Source organism: Pangasianodon hypophthalmus, chromosome 5 (genome assembly GCF_027358585.1).
Source record: "Pangasianodon hypophthalmus isolate fPanHyp1 chromosome 5, fPanHyp1.pri, whole genome shotgun sequence".
Lineage (NCBI taxonomy): Eukaryota > Metazoa > Chordata > Actinopteri > Siluriformes > Pangasiidae > Pangasianodon > Pangasianodon hypophthalmus.
In genome coordinates this window covers 21,176,508-21,202,237 of record NC_069714.1, presented here as the reverse complement: position 1 = coordinate 21,202,237, position 25,730 = coordinate 21,176,508, and the positions used below count along the sequence as shown (strand labels likewise).

The 25,730-nt window shown below is 39.3% G+C and overlaps 1 protein-coding gene across 6 annotated transcripts in view; it reads left to right on the top strand.

Moving 5' to 3' along the window:
- Positions 1-8,169: 8,169 nt before the first annotated feature.
- Positions 8,170-25,730, top strand: part of pard3bb (par-3 family cell polarity regulator beta b) — a 273,499-nt gene continuing 255,938 nt past the window's right edge. For 3 of the 6 annotated variants that reach the window (XM_034304641.2, XM_026912654.3, XM_026912653.3), the window contains exons 1-2: positions 8,171-8,505; positions 9,134-9,304. In XM_034304641.2, coding sequence (XP_034160532.2) covers positions 9,188-9,304 — 117 coding nt within the window. In that variant the 5' untranslated portion in view covers positions 8,171-8,505; positions 9,134-9,187. Of the gene's footprint in view, positions 8,506-9,133; positions 9,305-25,730 lie in introns of all 6 variants that reach the window. The other 3 variants (XM_026912652.3, XM_034304642.2, XM_053234427.1) reach the window with 2 other exon arrangements.

Genomic DNA, 25,730 nt, shown 5'->3' with positions numbered 1-25,730 from the left:
CTAAAATCCATACCACAGAGGTTGTTAAGTCCCTAGTGAGCACACAGTATCCCACATGGGCCCTTTAGTCTGAGTGGGAAATTTACATTAAACTAAAACATTTACTGTAAATTAAAACACCCAACAGGGGCTTAGGCCTAGTGATATTCAAAGTAAGATGTTCAAAGAATGTTGTGTGGAGAGTTAGCACAGTTTTGACCCTGTGATGAACAATACAGAACAGCTTGCCAATGACCACGACCGACAATCTGTACTTTGCCCACGTACTGATGCTGTGTGGGTGTGGCTTGGTTCAGAGGAAAGTAATCATTAGGCTGTTGCCAAGTTACAGTCAGACACAAGGCCAGTGGTGTGGTCCAAAATTACATTGGAGATAAATGATGCCTTAACATTAGCTGTAAATCAAACTCTACCCTCAGCCTACATCAGTTATAACCAGACTATAACTGATGGAAGACATCATATACACCTCTGTCAGTGAAATGGACAGCTCAGGCAATTTCAGACATGAGTGATGCATCTGTTATATATGGTACTTTGCAAAGTAACATATTGGTGTTTGGCAGTTTTAGAAAGTCTGTGCATATTTAATTCCAATATGTAACAACACACTCTACTCAGTAATATGAAAATGCATAAAGAACAGCTAATGACACTGAGTTGCTTAATCTAGGCAGTTTTAAATTGGTAGGTAAAATACAGCCTTAATTCTCTCAGGATAAATGTACATTTGAAACTCAATACATTGTGCTCTTGAGGACCAGAGGCTGCAGACAAAATCCATTTTTTTTCACAGTTTAAGTCTGCAGAATTGTAGCCACTGCAGAAAACGACAAATATTGATTTCTGTCTGAGATGAGGTTGGTAACACTTTCAGCTTTAGGAGACACCAATCATTCTAAATATAATCACACTAACTTCTATTACTGCTTCTTACTCTAAAACATGTGTATCTCTCACTTCCTTTGATATAATCATAATTAAGATCTTTATTGTCAAATAAGCAATTCTAAATGTTGGATGTTGGTATGGGTAAAATAGCAAAAAAAAAAAAAAAAAAACCTGCAAAATCGTGGGTGGGGGGGAGGGGGGGGGGGCGTCTAATGTTTCTGTAGGACTTCTTTAGTGCTGCTCACCCCCTGCAGTGCCACTTTGGTAGGGATATGTTGAACAGACACTTCGATTTGTTCCTCGGCTCTCCAGCTAGTGAACAGTGGGGATGCATTCATACAGCACTATACAAAGAGCCGAGCTGCAGGGGTCACGTCTAGACAAGCAGCCATATGGAGCTGGCAGACATCACATATAAACAACACAGTAACTCAACTCACATACTGTACAGCATACAGCTTCTCCCTGGTGCTTCCTGGTAACAAATAAAATATGCACTAAAATATTTTTGATGTTTGTAGTGATTCTGGTGCTAATTTGAGAGGATGTGTTCCCTTTTGAGTCTGGATCCCCACAATATTTCATCATGTCTTCTCAGGGGGTTTTTCAATGCTTGCTCATTAGGGCTCTAAATCTACATCTGGATTTCTGTAAAGCTGTCTTTTGACAGTGGTTATTGATAAAAGCACTATACAAAGTGCTATATTAAATGGAATTTCATTGAATTTGTTGGTTGGTGCTGTATTTTCATCATTTCAATGAGAAGTTAGTGTTTGTATGCTGTGCTAACATCACAGTGGGACATTGCTAGAACAGTTACAATGGTGTTTAATAGGAGACAAATTTCCGACAATCTCAAGCGAAAGGGATATCAGTCATATTTTTGCTGTCAACTCCAAAAAACAAAAGAACAAGAGCTTCTTTTCTTACTGATCATTTCTAGTGATGTTAAATGTAGAACTAGTGAAGACAACAAATATTGGCCTCAAAGAATGCAATGCAGTTATATGACACAGTTGTGCTGAGATACGGCAGGGACTCATCTCGACTAGTTAGTGATCTATGAGATGACAAGGATGATGATGATAATGAGATGAGAGCGCTAAAGGACTAACGCGCTGCTGCATAAGCAAGGTCTAAATACCACCGGCACCACTGCCAGTAGGCAGTTGAACGGCATCGTGGGTAATGTAGGAAATCATTAGTGAAAATAGACTAGCTTGTCAATGAAAGAAGTTTGAACCCAAAAAAGTCAACTCAATTTAATCATAAAATAAATCTTTTGCACAATTGAGATCACATAATGGTTATAATAATTGATATGCAAGTCAATCAGGGTGGATTAGACATTGCACAATTATTAAATATTTCAGATTTCAGGCTTTATGCCAAAGAACCACCATCTCAAGGTTTGACATATGAATCAAGCTTTATCTCTCAACTTTTTTCCTCATCTCTCTCCAGAATCTATGAAGCAGGATTCATTTGTGTGTTTAGAAGCTGCACTCGCTTGTCTAATCGATTAAAGTGATATTTCACCCTAAACAATCAGACCCAGTAAATAGCCTGCAGGACGAAAACATAGATGAGAGCGATTTTATTGACTAAACCTGCTCCAGACTTGTCAAAAAGCATCGATAACTCCAGGAAGTGTAGACAAAGTGATAATGATTTTATTAAAACAGAGCGAGTCCAGTCAAGGAAATCTTCATCATCTGTTCTTGTCTGGAGGTCTAGCTACAGGTGTGTGAAGTTGTTTTGGGGTGAAACATCACTTTCAATCTCTTATATGAACAGTATCTGCCTGGTACATAATTAAATGAATGCATTTTGAAAAGTATAGTACCATAAAGTTTCAAACTTTAAATTAATTTAAATGTTCATATCACAACAACAACAAAAAAGAAATATCCTGTGGTGTGAGCAAGCCTCATTTATCATGCTTCCTTGCAACCACAAGAACAGCAATAGAAATTAAAATTCCAGCTGAAGGTATTTAATGTTTGTTTCATATTGTCACACTTCCACTGAAAAAGTAATCAGGTTTGGCAGATACACTTGCACTACCCAAAGAAAATTAAGTCATGCAATAGCAATGGCCCTTCAGTGGTTTGAAATCTAAGAGATGATGAAACAGATTGTAAAATAAACTGCTGAGTAATAATCTCTCCCATAAACTTTACTTTTTTCAGAATTAAGATCATGCCTTTTCAGCTCTAGCTTCCAACACACCTGGAATCAGGTGATTAAATTCATAGGCATTTTAGCCCAAGACATCTACATGGGTGAGAAAAGTATAAAAATAGTTCTGATATTTCTCTGATTTCTCTTCTGATAATTCTCATATTTATGTTTTAAATAAATAAATATGTTTTTAGGCAATAGTGCCCAAATATACTCAACCCCTTTTCTTATTTAAAAAAAATATATTAAGGTAAAACTAACGTTAAACTGAGCACAGTAAACTAAACATGTCTTTTACTGCATTGTACACACAAAACAACTTGGTATGTTATTTTAACTTAAAGTAAAAGAACTGCTATTCTTAATGAATGAAGTTCAAATGCAGAGGCACACTGATTGACTAGTAGCTCATCAATACAACAAATATATCTCTGGCATCTTCTGTGAGATTTGTAAGGAGTACAATTAAAATTACTTCCACATGCACCTTCCAAAACCTAGAAATATAGATTTTTTTTTTATTAATCAGGAAGCTTAGAGGATAAGTGTCAGGAGGTGTCAAGAGGATAAGTAATGAGAAGACTATAGTTGTCTTAATTTTTACCTGATCACACTGAGAAATCCCGACTTGGCCTTTAATCCCAGCTTAAATAGTACAAATATTCTTCTCCCACATATATAAACTCTTCACATGGTTACATTTTGACATTCTCTACTATATTTCTGAAAACTACATGCTATTCTGAATGGAAATGTTTCTCTTTTGCATGTATCTCAATCCCAGGTTCAAGCATTCCCCACAGAAATGGGAGAAAATTGTTTTCAAAGTTTCCAATCTGACCAAGGCACAGGAACATCACAGACATTTTGACAGCCAGCATCTGATTACAAACTGAACTGATTAGGCTTGTGTCTGTTTCGCTACGGCATGTAGCTATCCAAGAACTTGATCAAAGCCTGACATTCACTGCGTGAAGAAGTCACACTTAGCTAGCAAGGTATTAGACATCTTTAGCGTGTGACTTTGTTAAACTGGCTCCTCACCAGCATAATCTTTGCAGGAATATAGCATAGGAAAGATTGAAAATAAAACAAGGACATTTCCATATCATTTTGGTGAAGTATATTTATGGGTTCTGAAAGTAGAGTGGTCAATATGCTACTGGCAGAAAAACTCTATGCCAGAGTTCAGCCATAGTGAACATGATCTCCATGTTAGTAAAGTCATAGTTAATCTTTGAGCATAGCTGTGGTTTCAAGATATTTCTGACTAGAATCTTAAAAATTTCTTTAATTCCAGCACTTAAAGAAAGTTAAACACAAATACAAACCCCACCCATTTGTGGCATTCATGATAAAAGACATGACTCCATTGGGTAAAATCTAAGAAGTATGTGCTCCTCTATGAGCTGAAACAAAGGAGGATGGGAGTCTTCTATGTAATTGTTGGAAAGGAGTCATAAGCAGTGAGTGTGCATGGGAGGACAGGCAGAGAGATGACCAACCTCTTCCAGTAAATGCACTGGGGTAAATGCACTGCTGTTTGTGTTACTAGTATTATCATGATGGAAGTATAATCACTGAAAGTTACATTGGATAAGCAAGAGATATTTATGAATGCACTTTTGCTTAATTACATCTTCAGCATATAGTAAGAATTGTGTGTTTGTTACCAGAGGTTAAACGTTTGAATATGGATATGGTAAAGCTTCAGGGAAGTACTTTAATGTTGTTTAAATGTCATTCTAGAGTCATCTATGATAGCAGAATTGCAAATTATTATTTTATAGGCCACTTTCCAGCTATTTAACTGTAACCTCAAAATGAATTTACGCAGCAGTACTTTCACTTCAGGGTCTAATTAATGGTTTTAAGCAAGGCAGTTTTACTTTGTAACCCAGAAAAGAAATTACAGCATAAGCAGAATCCACTGAACTCTTCCTGTTGGCTAGCTGGCCAAAGGGGTTTTCATTAGACCTCTTCAACTATGATGGGAAATCAATACTAGCTGGCAGACTGCCATTGTTATTGCCCATTAGTTCGCATGCATGCATCATCACTTACCTTAAACTGCTACATCCTCTTAAGTTCAGGTCTATAAGGTGTGTTTTAGTTACGGTACTTCAGTGTGCAAGTACAAATAACAAAATTCAGCCCTAGTTTTACATAATTACACTAGTTTTCAGGAAGTAGGCATAGGAGCCGGACACTGGACACATACTGTTTGATGTAAATTTTATTTTAATTAACCTAAAATATTATGTACAGTACAACATGCATCATGTTGATGTTTTTTTTTTTAAGAAAAAAAAATCCAAGTACCCGTTTAGGAAGCTATAACTCTTACCTAGTCAAGAACACCTGAGAAACCCTTTTTAAATAATTAATGCTGTGGTGTTGTGTGACTGAGAAACAGGACAGTACCATCACACAAGGCAGGGCTTATATATTATTACAGTTCTTATAAACTTATACACTGCACCTTCATAGTGCACATTGGGTTACGGTTTAAGTGGAGTTTCATATGTTCTCCTCATGTCTGTGTGTTTCCTCCGGGTTCGCTGGGTTTCTCCCACCTCCCAAAAGTGTGCCAATATGTGGATTGGCTGGGTTTAATTGCTCCTAGTTGTGAAAGAGTGTGTGAATGTATGTGTGCATGGTGCCCTGTGATGGACTGGCATCCCATTCAGGGTGTATTCCTGCCTCATTCCCAGTGTTCCTGGGATAGGGTCCTGTGTTCTAATGATTTGCCATTCCTTATATAACTATCCTACCACAGATCTTCGTAAAAATAACAAGGATTTTGTGCTATTTTGTGTAATATATTACTGTGACTTTAATGGCTCAAGCAGATAACTATACATAGCATAGTGTCATTTGTTTTGTCAGAAAACACACAAAGCATTCCCCAGACAGTTGCTACAAATTTGGAAGCAAACAGTTGTCTAGCATGTCTTCGTATGCTGTATTAAAGTGCTGTAATGCTGTATTTCCCTTCACTGGAATTAAGGGACCCAAACTTGTTCCAGCATGACAATGCCCCTGTGCACAAAGTGAGCTCCATAATGACATGCCCTGTGTCTCCGTATGCCTACTATCCATCCTAAATAGTATCTGAGATTATAATTAGTGTCCTAAATCATAGTATGTTGAAATGAGTAAAGGCCCAAAGGTACCTGGATGGTCTGCTATTTCGGGTAGATTTTCAAAGTGTGGATCCATGGACATTTTTCATCCATGGACAATATCGTTCACAACTCCTTGCAGGAGGGATGAGGAGTTATGTGCCGGTTTGCTTTGCCGAATTCAAGGACGCATTTTAGAGAGGTGTAAATGAAATGTCGAGAAATAAATCAAGGGAATGGTAAATTACATTATATAGTATAAATTATGTAAGGGATAGTGAATGAAGAAAAGCCATCTTGCAGAAGCAGCCACAGTTCTTCTGGAGACTTTGACTGTCACACTTGCTTCTTATTTTTGCAGTAAAACCCAGCAGCCTTCACTGTGTTTTTTTGTCTGAAAAGTGTCTCTTATGTAATATGCTGCTTTCTTTACTGACATACAAACATTTTTTGTAACATTTAATTTTGTGCTGGAAAACTAATGTTTGGAATCTAAAATGTTTTGTACTGAATCAATAATGTAGAAGTCATAAAATAAAAATCTGTAACAAAGTTTGAATAAAAAAAAATAGGGTGCCTAAGATTTTTGCACAGTACTGTATATAATTTGCATTTTTAGGGGGCCCTTGGCTTCTGGGGGCCCAACGCGGTTGCCTACCTTTTCCTAGTGCTAAGTCTACCTCTGACAAACATATATAGACATGATGGTCAGGAGTCTACACACTTTTGGCCATATAGTGTATATGAAGAAGCATGAATTTATGGGCGTCCCTTTGGTGAGGTGGAACAATTTGTCAGAATGTAGTGAAAGGTGCATGGGGTTTATTTTACAGTCAGAGTTCCAGGGTTCCTTGGTGTTCATATACTGCATAATGAGGAGCAGAGAAGTGAGGAGTGAGCAGTGAGGAGCAGAGCAGTGAGGAGTGAGGAGCAGAGCAGTGAGGAGCAGAGGAGTGAGCAGTGAGGAGCAGAGCAGTGAGGAGTGAGCAGTGAGGAGCAGAGCAGTGAGGAGCAGAGGAGTGAGGAGTGAGCAGTGAGGAGCAGAGCAGTGAGGAGCAGAGGAGTGAGGAGTGAGCAGTGAGGAGCAGAGCAGTGAGGAGTGAGGAGCGGAGCAGTGAGGAGTGAGCAGTGAGGAGCAGAGGAGTGAGGAGTGAGCAGTGAGGAGCAGAGCAGTGAGGAGTGAGCAGTGAGGAGCAGAGCAGTGAGGAGTGAGGAGTGAGGAGCGGAGCAGTGAGGAGTGAGCAGTGAGGAGCAGAGCAGTGAGGAGCAGAGGAGTGAGGAGTGAGCAGTGAGGAGCAGAGCAGTGAGGAGTGAGGAGTGAGGAGCGGAGCAGTGAGGAGTGAGCAGTGAGGAGCAGAGCAGTGAGGAGTGAGCAGTGAGGAGCAGAGGAGTGAGGAGTGAGCAGTGAGGAGCGGAGCATTGAGGAGTGAGCAGTGAGGAGCAGAACAGTGAGGAGTGAGGAGTGAGCAGTGAGGAGCGGAGCAGTGAGGAGTGAGCAGTGAGGAGCAAAGCAGTGAGGAGCAAAGCAGTGAGGAGTGAGGAGCGGAGCAGTGAGGAGCAGAGCAGTGAGGAGTGAGGAGCAGAGCAGTGAGGAGCAGAGCAGTGAGCAGTGAGGAGCAGAGCAGTGAGCAGTGAGCAGTGAGGAGTGAGGAGTGAGCAGTGAGGAGTGAGGAGTGAGGAGCAGAGCAGTGAGGAGTGAGGAGCAGAGCAGTGAGCTGTGAGGAGTGAGGAGTGAGGAGCAGAGCAGTGAGGAGCAGAGCAGTGAGGAGTGAGGAGCAGAGCAGTGAGGAGCAGAGCAGTGAGCAGTGAGGAGCAGAGCAGTGAGGAGTGAGCAGTAGGAGTGAGGAGCAGAGCAGTGAGCTGTGAGGAGTGAGGAGTGAGGAGCAGAGCAGTGAGGAGCAGTGCAGTGAGGAGCAGAGCAGTGAGGAGTGAGGAGCAGTGCAGTGAGGAGCAGAGCAGTGAGCAGTGAGGAGCAGAGCAGTGAGGAGTGAGCAGTTAGCAGTGAAGTGTGTACTGGCCCTTTAAGAAAGTTCCAGCGCGGCCCAGTAAAGTTTGGCACGGCGGCGGCGGCGGAGGCTCAGGCAGAGCAGCGGAATGGCGAGGAGAGAAAATATTGATGCAAAACAAAGCCGCGATTAATGGGAGCCGTTTGTAAACACGTGTTTTTGGCGGTGTGAATGGGACAGTTGGACTTTTTCCCAAAGGTCGAATAATAGAGGATGATAGCTGGTGGATAGCCAGGCACCGCGGATCAGAGGGTTTTTTTGCCGCTATAAGCCGCTTTGCCTCTCCATCTTTTTCCAAAGTAAGCGCTTTACGCATTTCACTGCACAGCTAAGTTATTCAGAAGAAAAAAGAAGCAAAACAGGTCTTCTGAGGACACTTTTGCTTCATATTGATGTGTATTTGTGAAAGCAAGGTTAGTTCATGTGTGGAAAGCAAGTGAGGCAAGAAACAGAGAGCTGTTAGTTTAGCTAGCTAGCCGCGCTGCTAATCCCTTTCCATCTTTCCCTCCAGCTTCCAGTTTAGCATTCCTGCATCTCTCTCCAGCTAAACTGCTGGCTTTCTGCCCTAATAAGATCAACCTGCAGCATTTTACCTTTGTTCCTCAAACAGAAAACAACACCCCTCATGTTTCTGTATGTTAAACAAACTAAAAACAAACAACTTTCTGAAGTTTACACTGTTATAATGGCAACCCAGCTGAGCAGTGACAGTGTGGAGGTTTATTTATCCCTCATATTCCTCTTATTAGTATGGATTAGTAGTGTTATTAGGTAGATGTGCATACAGGAAATGTTCACATTTAAGATGCAGAATTGATATTTAATACTATAAATATAATATGTTGAAAATCCTCTAGCAAAATAAAAGAATATGAGTTATAAGTTGTGATGCTGTAAAGATGGTAATGATTGTCTTTGTGACTGCAGCTCCTGGTGAATTCAGCAGAAAAACAGCTCATTTCTCCCATTCTGCGATTAAAGATGAAGGTAACGGTCACTTTCGGCCGCACCGGGGTGGTGGTGCCCTGTAAGGAAGGCTGGACCGTACGAGACCTCATTCACCAAGCCACACAGAGATACAGGAAACTGCTTGAACAGGTAAGAGGACACGTTTCATTAGAGATGCACTTTTTTCCCTTTTTCAATATGATATCAACTTCAGATGATACCTGATGCTACCAACATCACATGATACCTGATGATGATATCTGATACTAACCTCCTCATGGTAACTGAGTCGATTCTGAACGTCACTGTGTGATCGTGCCGCGCTTGAGGACAATAAGGGTTTAGTGTTCAGTCTGCTGCAAAATCTGTTTTGTCAGTCAACAGGATGAATTTGGCATAAATCATATCACTGGATTAGCTGAGAAAATAGGTGGGTGAAATCGAATCCAATATGGATTCTGTTCAATACTTTGTAAATCTTCGTTAACATTTACATAATGAAACATTAACATTTGCAGAATTGTGTCTAAAGTGATAAGGAAGAGCGCAGTGTGTGCTGTTATAGGAAAATTATCAGCGACAGTGTTGTGCAAAGCAGAGGTACTCATACCACCCTGATTATTTTCCAATAATAGCACATCTTGAAGTGTTTTATTCCTCTTATATCACAGCAATTTGCTATTGATAATTTTTTTTTAATCTAGTAATGAATGTCATCATGAACATCCCAGAGACAAGTTTGTGCTTGTTATCATTTGAATTATAGATGCTATAAACAGTCACCAGCCTCCCTTTTCCCTTTCTCTTATAGTTAATAAGACAAAAAAAGCAGCTTGTCATTTTGCTGAGAAACCGCAAAGCATAATGCCTTCTGTATTGAAGACTTTCCTCTAACGGAAACCTGACTGACCAAAACAAAGACCTGACGCTCCTTCCATCAATGTTAAATAAACATTCATTTTGCCATATCAACTACTATATGTTTTTATTTATTTATTTATCTATCTGTTTTTATTAAGTAATGTTTATTAGGCTTATATTATGTGGCACATCCACCACACAAGTCCATGGGAATGAGTTTTTACTATAGAAGACATAACATTAGAGTGAGCGCATTAGTATAAACCTGTGATTTGTCGTACAGCCAAAACTACTGTCAGAGCTGATGTTAGAAAATGAATCAACACCTGACAAATCAGAACTGAGAATTCAACAGCACTGTGGTGAAGAATATTATGACAGGGATTTTGTTAAGACTGAAGTGCTTGACTAAATGTATGCTAGGTAATTTATGCTTGTAAAGTCTTCATTCCATGACCGGAGGTCCAAAATTCCCACAAGGATGACACCAGCACATTGGAAAGTCATTTTTTCAATTAGAACCTAATCAGCAATTTAACCGGTAATGGACCTTTTAAGTGAAATGGTATTCTCTGTTCAGCATCTGAATTTAAATAATGTTGACCTTTATTCTTTGTAGTAAAACGTGACACAGAGTTCACAGTTCTCATGCGGTTGGATGTGGATAGATTGCAGACATGTGGTAATGTAAGAGGAGGGCTGGTATGGGTGCGTGTGACTTATTCTTTCACACCCTGTGTTCAATGTAAATGAGGAGAAAGTGTATGGGTCATGGTCTCTTCAGAGCCCTGACCCTGTGACTCTTCATAAGAGCTCTGGCCTGATGCTACTGAAATGTATATTGGCACTATTATTTAAATAACAGCAGCGTGAGAGGCAGCCACTCCCCATTCTCATCAGTCCACAGGGAAGAAAGGGGAGTGGCTGCCTCTCACGCTGCTGTTATCTCTCTCTCTCTCTCTCTCTCTCTTTCTATGCATCCGGCCGTGGTCTGGGCCCTAATAACCGATCGGCACCTTATCCTACATCCCGTTAGGGGCACCGGTGGAAATGAGATCATAGATTGCCGCGAGACTTACTCAGGCTGCAATATTGTGCATTATTGCTTTGTCTTTAGAGGTGGCAATTTGACTGATGGGCCGAGCGGCTGTCCACATTCTCCGTTTTTTTTTTTTTTTTTTTTTGCTGATGTAGGTGTGTTGTTTTAAGGCTGAGCCAGGCTACTCTGTATTGCACTGTATTGCTTGCTCACCACATGCTTAAATTATGCAGGGGAACAAGATTGTGTGTTTGCAATAGGGTTTGGTGTGCTAGTATTGCACTCCTCCTGCATGAACGAATGAAATGAAATGAAATGAAATGGGTGGGGGTGATGTATGAGAACCCACGGGTACAGTACCAGGCTTGTTTTCTGCTTCCATTATGGTTTCAGCTGTCCTATAAGGCACTATATCAATCGACATCACCGTGCCATCTTGTGCCCAGGCTTGCCTATATGTGTTTGTGTGTGTGTTATATGTTCCAACATGTCCGTATTGCCCGTTAGTCCCTGTGGACTAGGTGTGTGGGCTGGCGGTATACAAGCCAACTCAGACTTGATGGATGGAGCTGTTTAGAGGAGTTTGATTGGCTTCTATCTCCTGGGCTCCATTCACAGGACAGACTGATAAGAGTCAATGAAGATTGTTATACAGGGTCACAGAGAACACACACACACACATGCACATCATAGGCTATACTCCCACACAACCCAACTGCAGGTTTTTTCACTCCACCTATTACACATGCTATGACTTAATTTTTAATCTTTCCTGTTCCTACTTTCTCCCTCTCTCACCCTTTTTCGGTCCCACCCCACCACCCACACGCGCACACGAGCGCACACACACACAGATTGCTTGCTCACTGCCTTCTCATTCTCGCTTTCTCGCAAGCATGCACACATTCAACTTATAAACCTTATTACTGGTAGTGCTACGCAGCACATTGGCACTGGTTTTGCACATTATCTTTGATAGGAAACATTATGGTGCTGTGTGATCCATCAGTCCTGGCTACACCCTACCATCGATCTTAAGTGAAATATTGTTTTCATTACACTTTCCGCTCCCTTACGAGGCAGCATATATAATATATACGAGCTGGCTGTAACAAATTCCTCCTAGCCTTCTTCTGGAGCTTCATTAATACTGTTAATAAGCCTAATGTTGCTTTTCTTTCATCTCATGTCACATGCTGTTATGCTTTCATGCTTGTGTTTCTCAGAGAAATATTGGAATCATTTTGTTACAGTCTTTTGATTGTTTAAAGCCCTGATGGCTTAGGGGTAGGTGATATGACAAAATATCATATCCCGATACTTCAATATATTCTACAATACATGAATAGGTATTACTATATATAGGTTTGCTAACAAACTAGCAGCAAAACAGTAGTCTTGCATTATACCTTTAAAAAAATAAAATTGATGCTTTCATATTATGTCTACAAAAAAATTAACACTGGCAAGAAGGGAAAATAATCAGTAAAAATTTCACTATTTTAGATTCAATATCGGGTGCTGTAAATAGCATGCAAGGAGGAAATGAATAATTATTTATATAAAATTGATATTGTGTCACAATCCACCTTCTGAAATATTTTAAATTGTGATCTTTGTGTAACATTTTATTTTTCGATAAGTTACAATGGCTTTGATTCGGACCACACCACCCCATCATAAATTGTCTTCTAATAAAAACATGCCTTATGTTTTATTCCTTACTTGTTAGATTATCACAGTCACTGCAGAAGCTTTCTCAGGATTGTTGCCATAAATAAAATATAGTTTTTCTGCAGGTAAGATTGGTCAATGGAGAGAACGTCATCAGCAGGCCAGCCTCACAATGTTGCACTGCCTCAGCTGACAGTATAAATAGTATAAAGAAATCTAAATCTTTTGGCGCTCCTAATCAGAGACAGTAAAGTGTAAAAACAAACAAAACAAAACCTAAACCATCTATACCTTTTCGTGGTGTGCTGTAAAGTGGCCCAGCTGTTTCAGTAAGCCTTTAGTCTAACAGTCATGTAGGCAACACACCATCTAGCTTCTTGCCGGCTGTGATTGGTTCACCATGCCATACTCGTACCCAGGCAGGAGTGTTTCTGTGGAATACATTGAGCTTGATTATACTGCGGTAGACTGGCAGTTTGATTGGAGCCGTGCTGAGCTTCCATACTGTTAACTGTTTGTTCAAAACTTGTTTTGAAGACGTAGCTTTTTTCTATAATGAATAATGCATTGCTTGATGTAGCGGTTCTACAAAAACACGTCATTAGACATCAGAAAATGGTACAGATGTGTGTACACCAGGGATCATCAATTAGATTTGACGTGGGGCTAAATTCTCAAATTCAATACACAACCACAGGCCACACAGCCCCCTTAAAGTATCAACATTTAGTGGGAGTTGAAAAAATGGAAAGTTTCATTATAGGACATACACACCACTTGATATTCAGCCACAGAAAAAAAACAATGAAAACACAGAGCTGAGTGTAATCTAGTACATTTGTCTTTTCATATTTACTTGACTAAACTCTCTCTAACAAGTACAATTTGTTTAAAAAGCCATCACTGCTCAACACCTTTTACACTCCACCTCAGACTGAGACGGTCGTCTTGTTTAAAAGTGAAGTGCCGAACTAGCGACGTGCCGGCACTTTTCGTTATCGATTCCTCCTCACTTACATTGTCATTCCTCACTGTTTTTTTCAGCCGAACAGTGCTCTTCTTTTTTCAGTCTAATAGCTAACAGCAGCTTGTTTTTCTCTCTGCGTTCCAAATGACAAACACTCATCTCCCATATGAGGGAGTGCCACCTGTGTGCAGTTGTACTTGATGGTAGGACAGTAATCAATACTTCACCATTTTTATTGATTCTGCATAATTGTAATTGTGCGATGTGTTAGTGGATAGTTAGGGCCAGAGAAAACTAATCCTGGCATTAATAGCGTCCTATCAGATTTACGACTATGAAACTCATGTTATGGAGAGTGAAATCAACCTTTTCCTCTGTAATTGACAATTTGCTGTGAGATGCAATGAAATTCAGAAAAAAGGTGTCTTAATGTGTCTTGATGTTTTGGATGAAGCATTCAGGTGCCTAAGGGTGCTTCTACATGCAGTGTTTAGTTGGTTTGAAGCGAACCCTGGTGTTTTTTTTCCCCCTCAGTGCAGTTTGTTTAAGCATGGCAATCACAGTTTGGTGTAGACCAAAACAACCGCTCTAAGAGCTTCTCAGTGAGGTGGTGTCAGTCTGGTTCCAAGCGAACTTGGTTTGATTGCAGTGAGAAGTGAACCGAAGATGTTGTGTATTTTGGGTTGTTAGTGACTCTTTTTTTTTTTTTTTTTTTTTTTTGGTAGTGCCAGCCTGTGAAACTGACCTGTGAGGCAGACGCTGAGCAAAGGACAGAGCTCTATCGATGTAGAAATGCCATGTGTTCTGGATATTTGGTCCAACAAACAAAAAGTGAAAATAAATGCTGGATACAACGTGCAAAATTTTTTACACACCGGCTCCACAGTTTCCGTGCTCTGGTAATTTTTGTGATTTCTAAACTCTTGGCAGAGGCTTGTTTACTTTTTGTGTCATTGTATTTCTGACCAAATCCAATGTTTTCAGCTCTACACACTCCACAGCCATTTTTTTTGCTTTTTTGGTTCATTCACTTCTGTAATTAGCAAACAACTCAAAAGTATAATTTTTTCTCTGATTTGGACTTGGCCAACAGGCTAATAGGTGTGTAATAAGTTGCTTTAATCAAATGGTGGCACAATTCCAGAACACAGTGCACATTTTGACCCTGTTTAATTTATTGTTTTGACATACATATTCAATCAATGTGGCCTTCCTCGATTAAAAAAAAAAGCTCTAGGTTGGAATTACTAATCTACAAACAAACTGCACAAGACAGATGGACAGCACATTACCAGTGCTAAGTTTTTGGAAATATTAGAGTCAAGGCTTGCACATCTTGCTGAACCAGTATGGGTTATAAATCCTGAGGAATTGGGAAAGACAGAGCATGAAGCCAAAAACCATGCTGGATGCTCAGTTATTACATTCAACTATTGAAGTAGACTTGGCTATTACTAAAAAATCTGTGTATTTATTAACTGCTGTGAAGGCTAGCCCTTTTCTTCTAAAATCCATAAAATAGGTCTGTAAATTGAAGCAAATGTCCCTTGGTAAACTGATATAGTAGAATGTAATAAGCTTTTATAGTTTATTACACAATAACACTTTCCTGTCACATGTTCAATCCTAGCTTATAATTTCCAAAGAGACTTTCAGCACCACTGTTTGCTATAAATAATGAGACAATTTTCACTCCTTGACCTGTCTGTATACTCAAATTAATTCCGTCCAAATGATTTAATCTTTAAACCGTTTCATAAAGTGTTGAGCTACTTTCATGCAAACCATCTTCAAAATATAAAACCACGTTTGTCATGCAGGCTTCGTTTTTGTGTAGTCCAGAGCGTATGTGCGGTTTCTGTCTCTGATGTGTGTGATGCTCCCTTGAGTTCACTGATCTGTTTCCTCATATGCAAATGAAATCCCATTGTTTCAGCTTCCCCCATAATGCATTTCTGCTCCACGATTCATCTAGGTTGATTTTCAGCTGTATGCGTGGCAATAACATTAAGGTCTGTGTGGTTTATCATCTTCCTGTGTGTTATATAATGTGGCTTGACTCCTTGAAAACAATTTTCAGCTAGCTGAATATTAGTCTGCTCTTAATGGTTTCATTTTGTCTTATTAAGTCTTGGAGACCTGTAATTACACCATTACTTATTAATGAATCCATCTCATGCTGTAAATGTTTAGCAGCTTAGTGATAATGAGAGGCTGTTACATTTTAAATTGATTAACTGGGTGTAATGAGCAGGCTAGGCTTCGTGTGGATGTATCACGTAGGAGTAATGTTTTAAGTCCATATTTGAGTATTAGAGTGTAGTTCAGTTTGTATGAAAGCCTCGCTTAGCAACCCTCCCCCCTCATCTCATTCTTTGGATTTGTTTTGTATTGGTTTGGTGGTGTAAGAGATCTTTCAATGTTCATTATGTTCTTTTCCTGGCTTATGAATTAGCTTTTTCTAGGATGAAAGCCTTGTGCTTTGTGTTTCATATTTTTATGTGTAGGGAGTTTTTAGTTTAAAGCAGGGTTGTCAACCTCACTGGCCTAATCTGGCCCTCCAAATGAATTTTGAATCATTATTTTGAAAATAAAATTTTGTGGACAATTGAAAGATTCAGAAAAAGCTCATCTCTGTTATTCCAGGCAAAAGAGAGCAATAAACTTCATTTCTTTAGCAAGCTGAAACTTTGATGCTGCAACCAGGTCACTTCCCAAAAGAACTAATTTCACACTAATAGGAGGTGAATACTTATGCAATCACAATGTTTGTTTTATTTTGCAAATATTTTTGCGTTTCCCCTCATTTCATTATTGCGGGCTATTTTGTGTAGATTCTTGACACATAATCCCAATTCAAAGGGGGGTGCAAACACTTATGCAAACCACTCTGTATATATGGTAGAAGAAGGAATTTTTTTCTCTAATGAACTGCAGTGTGTTCTTCTGTTTCGTAGGCAGTGTATCTTTTTGTGCATTCAGAGTGCACTTTTCTGATAAATGGTGGTCAGTGAACACACTGAAAAGGAGTCGTTGATGTGTTCTTGGTCACTAAACAGATTTATGGAGTAAGCATAGTGTGACCGGTTAGCTAAAATGAGTTTGACCCTCTCGTTTAAAGTCACCATCATGCTCTGCTCAGGTTGTCTCACCATGATCCCATTCTACGAATTCAGATTTCATCCTGAGCTACTGAAGTCTCGCAGACTCTGAACCTTTCATTTTTGTGTCATGGTAATTGGAGACATTTGTAGCTGCATCGGCGTAATTATGTGTTTAATGCGATCCAGGATTAAAGTGAAGTAAGCACTGGCCTAGATTTAGTTGCACTAATCTTTTTTTAAAATGGTTTCTTACGCCTTTAAAAGAGTAGAATTATAGCTCCGGGGGTTTGCTTTCTGTAATTTCTGTAACCCTTGACTGCACTCCATCTCGTTTTAATTCACTGTTCTGAAATATTTAGAGAGGTGTTCCCAGTGACCCAGGAATGTCAGTGTCCTGCTGGGGAAAAAATAAGGCCTGTGATGTGGAGCCAAACTTCTGAAGAATGTTCCTGGGCTTGGTAACTCTGTGTAGTTAACACTTGAGAAATCTTTGTGCAACATTGGCCCAGAGCTGAAGTGTCGAACTCAGTTTCTTAACTAAAGTAGGAAGGCCACGGCCCTACAGATTTTTGGATTTTAAATTTAGTGCACAAAAGTCTTCCTACTTAACTGATGAGTTGAATCTGGCATGCTAAATAACTCAAAATGCCCACACCCCTGACCTATGGTAATAAATCCTGAAAAGGTTTGAGGGAGGGGAGGAACTGTATATGTTATCACTGAAAGCACAAGAGGTAGTGAGTGCATAGGCCAGAGCCTTGAGAAGAGAAAGTGGAGGATGTATCCGGGAGTCACTCAGGAAGTTATCAGCCTGCGTAAAAGGGCCACTTAATTACCCAGGCGAATGTAGGCTGGAGCTGTGTTGCTGTTTTTTCATTACGCTCAGGAATGCCTGCTGCCCGAGTGCTGAGCTGGCAGAGAGACCGGCTGATGATATCAAAACGCCTGGCTCACAGCCAGCCCGAAAAAACAATTAGCATGCCTCCCTGCAGAAACACAGTCAGTTAGCATCTGCTCACAGGAGTTCCAAACTGGGCACGTGGTATCTGGAGGAAACCAGCCCACTGTTATTTGGATATGAAATGGAGGAAGACTGCTGTTTAGTAGTTAGCAACGTGAGGAGATCTGGCAACAAAACTTTATTATGATGGTGATGATAATGATTATCATTGTATTGCGAAACTAATGATGAAATTAACAATGCCCTTCATGTTTGCTAATGTTCTATGTCACTGACTACTTTTTCTGTTGGAAAAATTGGAACAGATCAACTAAAAGGAAAAATCCAACCTGAAATGTTGAAAAATTTTTGATGTTCTTTTCATTTTCATTTTCATTCTTTTCATTTTCAATGCTAATTTGTTGATTATTATTAATTGTTAATTGATTGTTATTATTATTTGTATTCGTATTTTCATAATTGCCATGAGAAGTTAGCAGTTGTGTAATGCTCTGAGCTCACAGGGGGACTTTGCAAGCACAGTTACGATGGAGTTTATACAAAAAAAAAAAACCTTAAAAAAAGTGATAACAGTCAGGTTTCACTGTTAGCTTCTAACAAAGGAGCAAGAGCCTCTTTTTTGCTTGCCATTTTCCACTGATGTTCATCATTAATGACTAATCCACTGTAGAAATGGTGGAGGCAACAAATGTTGGCCTCAAATGCTGAGCTCAACTAAAACTTGTAGCTTGGAACCTCTGGCTGGGAAAAAAAACAAAGAACACTCCTTTCAACTCAGAATTCCTGCTCTGAAAGTCGTGAAGGTCTCTCAAACTGAGTTCAGCATATTTCTGCAATCGACTTACTTTGGAAATGTGAAGCCGGAGCTCAGAATTACGTCATTTTTTACCTTGCATTCAAGCTACAAAGTGCATTCAAGCTACAAAGTGAGGGAGTAAAATCTTTTTCAAAGTGAGGGAGTAAAATCATTTCAAGCTAGCAAGCTAAATGTGATGAGTGATATAAATTTTCCTCAAAACAGTGAAATGTATAGTCAGTGTTATAGATTTAACAATCTAATATGTCTGTATGTTGCACACACTTGTATATGCAATATAACTCATTTTTAAGGAAAGAACAGCTATTTGTTTATTTCTGATGCTGTGAGCAGCCATGTTGATTTGACATCACTTCATAAAACAGGTAAGGAACGCATATGTTACGTTCCCACAGAAGGTTTAGGGTGAGTGCAAGAACGATAACAATTTAAGATTGCGGGTCGGTTGCATGATAGTGATGGTGGGTATGAGTAGGACAGGAGGTTGGAGATATGGTTATAGCTTATATTTCCAACACACAAACAGCAGGACTGGCAGTACAGACAGTAAGAACAGAACAACATGAAACCAAGACGACAGAGAAATTTGTCTCACTTAGGAGAGAGAACGTGGATGATGCCAAAGGAATGAACATAGCGAAGAGGGACTACACTAGGCTGTATTTAAAGTAGTTAACCTGACTGTCAAAAACATCAAACAGAAACTAGCTAACTACACTAGGCTAAGCTAACATACGAGGGGTGGCACCTGCCATTTAACCTATTGTGTCTAGACATTCAAAAACACCTGCGAGATGCGATGTAGGTGCAAATTACCACTTACAAGGCACCACGAATGCAGCATTAATTCTCACTGTCAGTGGGATTGTGGGTAATGTAGTGAAACCAAACCAAAGTGAAAATGGATCAACCTGTCAATGAAAGATATTTAAACTAAAAAGGTCATTATAAAATAAATCTTGGATGCCAGTGAATATTACAAATTAATTATAAATATTGATACAAAGGTCTGCAGAGAGGATTTGTCTTTTAAGCAGCAGGTTAACTAGTAGAGTTCCTGGAAAATTGCAGAATGTTACTGTATTCATTGATACTTTCAGTAATTTCAATTTAAAGGATTCTCTCAATATGAGAAATTCAGATTTAAAAAAAAATTAAAAAATTAAATTCAAAATAAAGGATGAATGCAGTTTAAGTAATAAAGGATTATTGGAGCAATTGTAATCATTATTTTAAAATTAAGCAAAATAATTGTGGTTCTATATATTATGTATGAATGTAGCGAAACATCACGGATATTGAACACTGGCATGATGGCGCAGCAGAATGAATATTTGATATTGCTGTCTAATGAATCATATAACCAGTGATGCATGATTCAATAAGACTGAGGGAAATTGGAGTAAGGAGCAGTCTGTCAGTCAAGTCAGACTTTTTCCAGAAGCTCTTGACTCGAGACCACTGAAAAATTGCATGCGATCTAGACTTCACTTTGGGACTGAACATTCGGACACTAACTAGAAATCGAGTCTGTGTTGAGGCTGAGGTGATATGTTCACCACTGTAGTATCGTACACGTGATCTGTAGATGTGATTGATTCTTTGCGCATACCAATAACACAAGTAAATCAGTGTATATGTTATTTGATACACTTGCCTCTGGCTGAGTGAACATTCCTATGTGGCTAGATCACGGACTGAATGGACGCTGGCCTGCAGCTCACTATATTATTATAGACATAGTGGTAATTCTTTCATGCCTCTGGGCTTGGAAATCATTGGTGTGACTTTTTGTTGTTGTTTTTTTTTGTATATGTGTGTATGGTGTTGCTTCTTAATGAGCAGTGGGAGTCTGCTGGACAGCTTCAGCTAGAGTAGACCAGCCAGACGTGTTGTCTGAACAGGATTCGTCCTGTGCCTGCTAGCTTCATTTAACTACTGATTATGCTCTCTCTCTCTCTCTCTCTCTCTCTCTCTCTCTCTCTCTCTCTCACACACACACACACACACACACACACACACACACACAGAGAGAGAGAGACACACACTATGCCTCTCAAATATTAATTTCATTTGTGCTATACTACATATAAAGTATCTCATTTTATTCAGGCCATTTTGCAGCTCATAACAGAAAATGAGGCAGGGGAACGAAATCACTGTGTTTATTAAACTCAATTCCGATCAAAATTGGTATTTTCATATTTGACCAGAAAGTGCAGGGATGCGATGCGGAGGTGGGGAGATCATTCTTCGAGATGGACAGCATCTCTTATTGCATCATTATCATTATCATCATCGTTGCTGTTATGAGTGCGGTAATGACGTTAGGCTCTGTAATAGACCCCTGACATCTAAGACAAAAGCAAAGTCACAAATACGGACGGAGCCGTGCCGCTCGCCGCCATCAGCAGAACACAATGAGCGTTCTGCAGATTTCCATCATTTCATTATACGCTTGCTCCTACACACATGGCCTCATTCACTTGTCATAGAGCAGGAAATGAGCCTTATTGTAGTGTCCTGCCTGCATCACTCTAATAGACTCTGTACTGACAGGCGCATAGCCATCATACATCCAATATGAGCCTCTCTGTGCCTTCTGTACCTCTTGTCACTCGTGGTGGCCTGCTGTGTTACAGATTCACTGAAGACCGAGTGAAATCATCTTCACATTTCTGGTTTGTGACACTTAAGAGAATTGTTAGAGGAAATGTCTGTCCTAAATGATTCTATTATGTTGTTACTTCTGCAGTGTACGCAGACACTTGGGGCTGAAGTTTCATTAAAACCCAAAATGTTCTGCATAAATACGATGACTCTTGAATTCAGTAATCTGAAGCATTTTAAGAACAGTCTTACTGTTGTGCTATAATCACTTTGCTCTGTTTAAAAGCTAGTGCAGAGGCATGGATGCTGTATTTTCAGTACTTCTACAAAACTTATCTGGTCAGAGTAAAAATGGAGTGTCATGATACTTATTACTTTATAATAAGAACTTTTTAATGTTCTTTTGGTAAAATTCAACAACATATTTGTCAATAATCACATATATTGTCTGTACGCCTGCATTTTACAATAACAGATGTAAATCAACATGTTAAGTAAATATGATTATGGTGAAAAACATCAGCAGCCCAGGTGTCTGGGACAAGCCGGGTTTGTGTCCGGTTTGAGTTTTTTATTTTTATTTTGTAAAATTTTTATTTATTTTTATTTATTTATTATTTTTTATAGTTGTGTGGCAGACAGTTAGGTTTACATTTTGTATGTACGTTTCACAATGACGCAACACATTTCAATGCTTTAACTATAGCGTGAGCTACTTTTTCTGGATTCCTCCCCCTGCTGCACCACACACACTGGCCGAGAGGCGATCTGGTTGATTAAAGGTAGAGCAGTTTTTACGAGGTAGATTAATTGGTGTGTTTTTCAGGGTGTAACAATCAGATGATTTGGATCGATGCATCGATTTAAAAGGCAACATTTGAACTTAATCTGCTACAATTATAAATCGGTTATTATCAAAAAAGGACAAATAACTGGTGTGTAAAAATGAATTCATATTTTTAAACTGATGTATAATTAATTTAATAGGCTAGCAAGGTGAATTGCCTGTAAATAAAATAATCATCATTCAATTATCATCACTGATCACAGGTTAATCGGAAGCTACTAAATCAAATCAATATATTGTATCATAGCAGATTCAGTGGTATCAGATTGTTGCTTTATGAACTGAAATCTTATTGTATTGTGTGGAATAGGTTGAGGTTTACAGCCCTAATGTGTTTGAACTCAGGAACACCCAGGTATGTGGAAACACAGGTATGCAGTGCAAAGCCATATAACTCTCCTGCTAGCACAGTACATAGTCACCTCAAGAGAAAACAAAGACACTTGCCTAAAAAGGAACATTATTTGTTGTGACACAGTTATGTCACATATAATTATGTTGCAACACTATAAACATGTTTTTTACTATTGTTAGATCCAGAAATGAGTCTGCAGAAATAAATGCAAAATGCTAGACTGAGCTGTGGGATGGCCCTGTGCCTTTTAAGTTGGTGGCCAATGGCTGAGTTTATAAATAACATTTTTTGCGTATTTAGACAGATTTACAGTAGAAATTCCTCATTGTTAGCCCTAGTTTGTACTCCATTCCCTTAAACTGCATTGGGCCCAGATGTGGCTGCAGTAATGATGCCTGGAATTCAGACTAAATCAGTGTAGGAGCCAGACTGATGATGACATTCATTTAAACAGCATAGCATTTATTTGAGAATTTGGCCTTTCTTTATAGACTGACCAGAGCTGTTCAAGGAAATTCATCTGACTAAATAAAATGGAAAAAATACACCTCACTAAATCTGTCCATATTCTTAGATGTAGATTGCCCCAATTGTGTCTTGAAAGAGCAAAATATTTGTTTAACCTGCTACACAATGCTTGATGAAATGTTGAAAGCACTTAAGAATGTGTGTGCATGGAGTTGCACTAATGTTAGAATTGTCTGCACAGATTTCAGTAATTTTCCACAATAAATCCTGACAGTACAGGTAAAAATGTAATATAATGTAGGCCATGTATTAATATTTGTCTCCTGATGCCATTGTCAAAGTTTAAAGGAAAATTCTTCTAAAACCATATTTTCTGCATATTATTTATCCTCCGTGAATTGCTTGCTTCTAAATTTCAAATACTTGTCAATAATTACCTCCCCTAGGCATCTATAGAGCATCAAATGTGACAGCAAAATTGCTTTCAGGAACTCTAAAATACCTTTAATGCAGCATTTCCATTATTACCTTATTTTCATTTTATGGTATGAATGTCAAAGATGGAAGTGGCGTCCCATCCACGGTACTGCTGCTCCTCGCCCGGTGTTCCCGGGATAGGCTCCAGCTCCACTGCGTCCCTGACTAGGATAAAGCACCTCTGATACATGGTTCAACCAAGGGAAATGTATTTTGTTTTATCTCTGTTACTCATTTCTAAATTTGGTGTCATGATAAACCAAGTAACTGCACAATGACTCTGAAGTGAGTAGCTGCTTGGCATTTTCTGATTGAGACAAACTGTGTGAATTGGTCTTGCACCAGTTGTGAGCTACACAGAGTTGCCTTGAGGCCATATAAATAACGGCATCTATAATTAATGTACTTAGCAAATGAACAGTATAATTACAGTGGCTAGTGATTGGAGACAAAGATGATGTTCCTGCCCAACTGACCATTATTGTTGTTGTTGTTCCTCTTTCGGTTGCTCCCATTAGGGGTCGCCACAGCTGATCATTGGACCGCGTGTTTGATTTGGCACATTTTTTATGCTGGATGCCCTTCCTGATGCATCCCTCCCCAATTTCATCTGGGCTTGGGACCGGCACTGAGAGAGCACTGTGGCTGGGGTTGGAGCCCTGGCCGGAAATCGAACGTGTAGTGTAAAAAAGAAAAAAAAGAAAAAAAGCTGTTTACTCCCTTACATTTTCCCCACTTCAGTATGATGAAATCTAATAGAGTAATTCTCATCACTCACCTGGGATTATTTTACTGCTCTTGTATGTAGTGAGTGATCAGGCTGATCTTCAAATCTTTATTTAAAATGCCCTTCATGGGTAATTTATAGTCAGAATAAACTAACAGATAATTTTGTGTGTTTTTTCCATGAAAAACCCAAGTGGTTTTGTCATTCCATGTTTTAATACAGCCAATTATAAAAGGCAATTGACTTAAGACAGTGTGCAGTGTGATACGTAAATCAGTTTATTACTCAATGTATCTGATTATTATGGGGCTAAAATTTACAATCTGCACCTTTAAATACAGTATGGCCAAAAGTATGTGGACATTTGTCAGTCACACCCAAACTGTTACCACAAAGTTGGAAGCACACAGTTGTATAGAATATCTTTGTATGCTGTAGATTTACAGTTTCCCGTCACTGGAACTAAGAGACCCAAACCTGTTTGAGCATGACGATCCCCATGTACACAAAGTGAGGTCCATAAAGACATAGTTTGCCAAGGTCGGAGTGGAAGAGCCCTGACCCCAACCCCACTGAACACCTTTGGGATGAACTGAAACTCCGACTGCACGGCAGGCCTGCTCGCCTGACATCAGTGCTTGACTTTACAAATGCTCTTGTGGCTGCATCCCCACAGCCACATTACAAAGTCTAGTGAAAAGCCTTTCCAGAAGAGTGGAGGCTGTTAGAAAAGCAAAAGACCTTTGTGCTAAACAAACCTGAAATGAATCACAATCTTCCCTCCACAGTAATGGCGATAGCTTATATATAAGCTCTCTGCACATGGCAGCAGGATCTCCTTACCCAAACATGCTCCTATTCATCATTAATAAGGAATCATTTTAACTTGTGTTGAATGAGGAGTCTTGCAGTTCATTGTGAATACGGACAAATGCACTGATGTTAATTACAATGTCAACTTTGGCCTACAAATATTATTCCTGGAATAATCACATAAGCATAGGTTGCGGTCGCTTTAGCTGCAGGCCATGAGTCGTTTCTGCAGTATACACTCCAAAGATTTAAGTTGTGTACACTAATACGTGATAAGGTATGGTAATGGCAACTCCATGCATCTCACAACGGATGCAAAAGCAATTTGAACGTGTTTGTCTCATTCATAAAATACCAGGCAGCTACTCGCTGCAGAGTGAGTCAACAGAGTTGTCGTGTAATTATTTGGTAAATTTAGAAATGAGTAACAGATATAACAAAACATGTTTCTCTTGGTTGAACCATGGGTCAGATTTCACAAACACACAGTGTTCCAGCTCATCTGAATAACACTTAAACTGCAAAACATATGATTAATCACAGCGTAATGTAGTTAATGACTGAGTATGGACATTGTACTGTTTGTTAGTGAAAGCTACAATCATGTAAATTTCTATAAAAGAAAGAACAGAAATCCACTCTATAAAAATAAAAAACGACAACAATGGTAGCCTAAACCTAAATTAACATACTAAATACAGCCAGTGCAATGAAGCTTTAATTAGGTTTTTCTGAACAAACATGTAGGTTTACACACCAAGAGACTTTCACTTGCAAATCTCTTTTTACTATTTGAACTTGAGGCCAAATGCAGTGCATACAGTGATGTGCTTTACAAAGCACAGGTAATGAACTT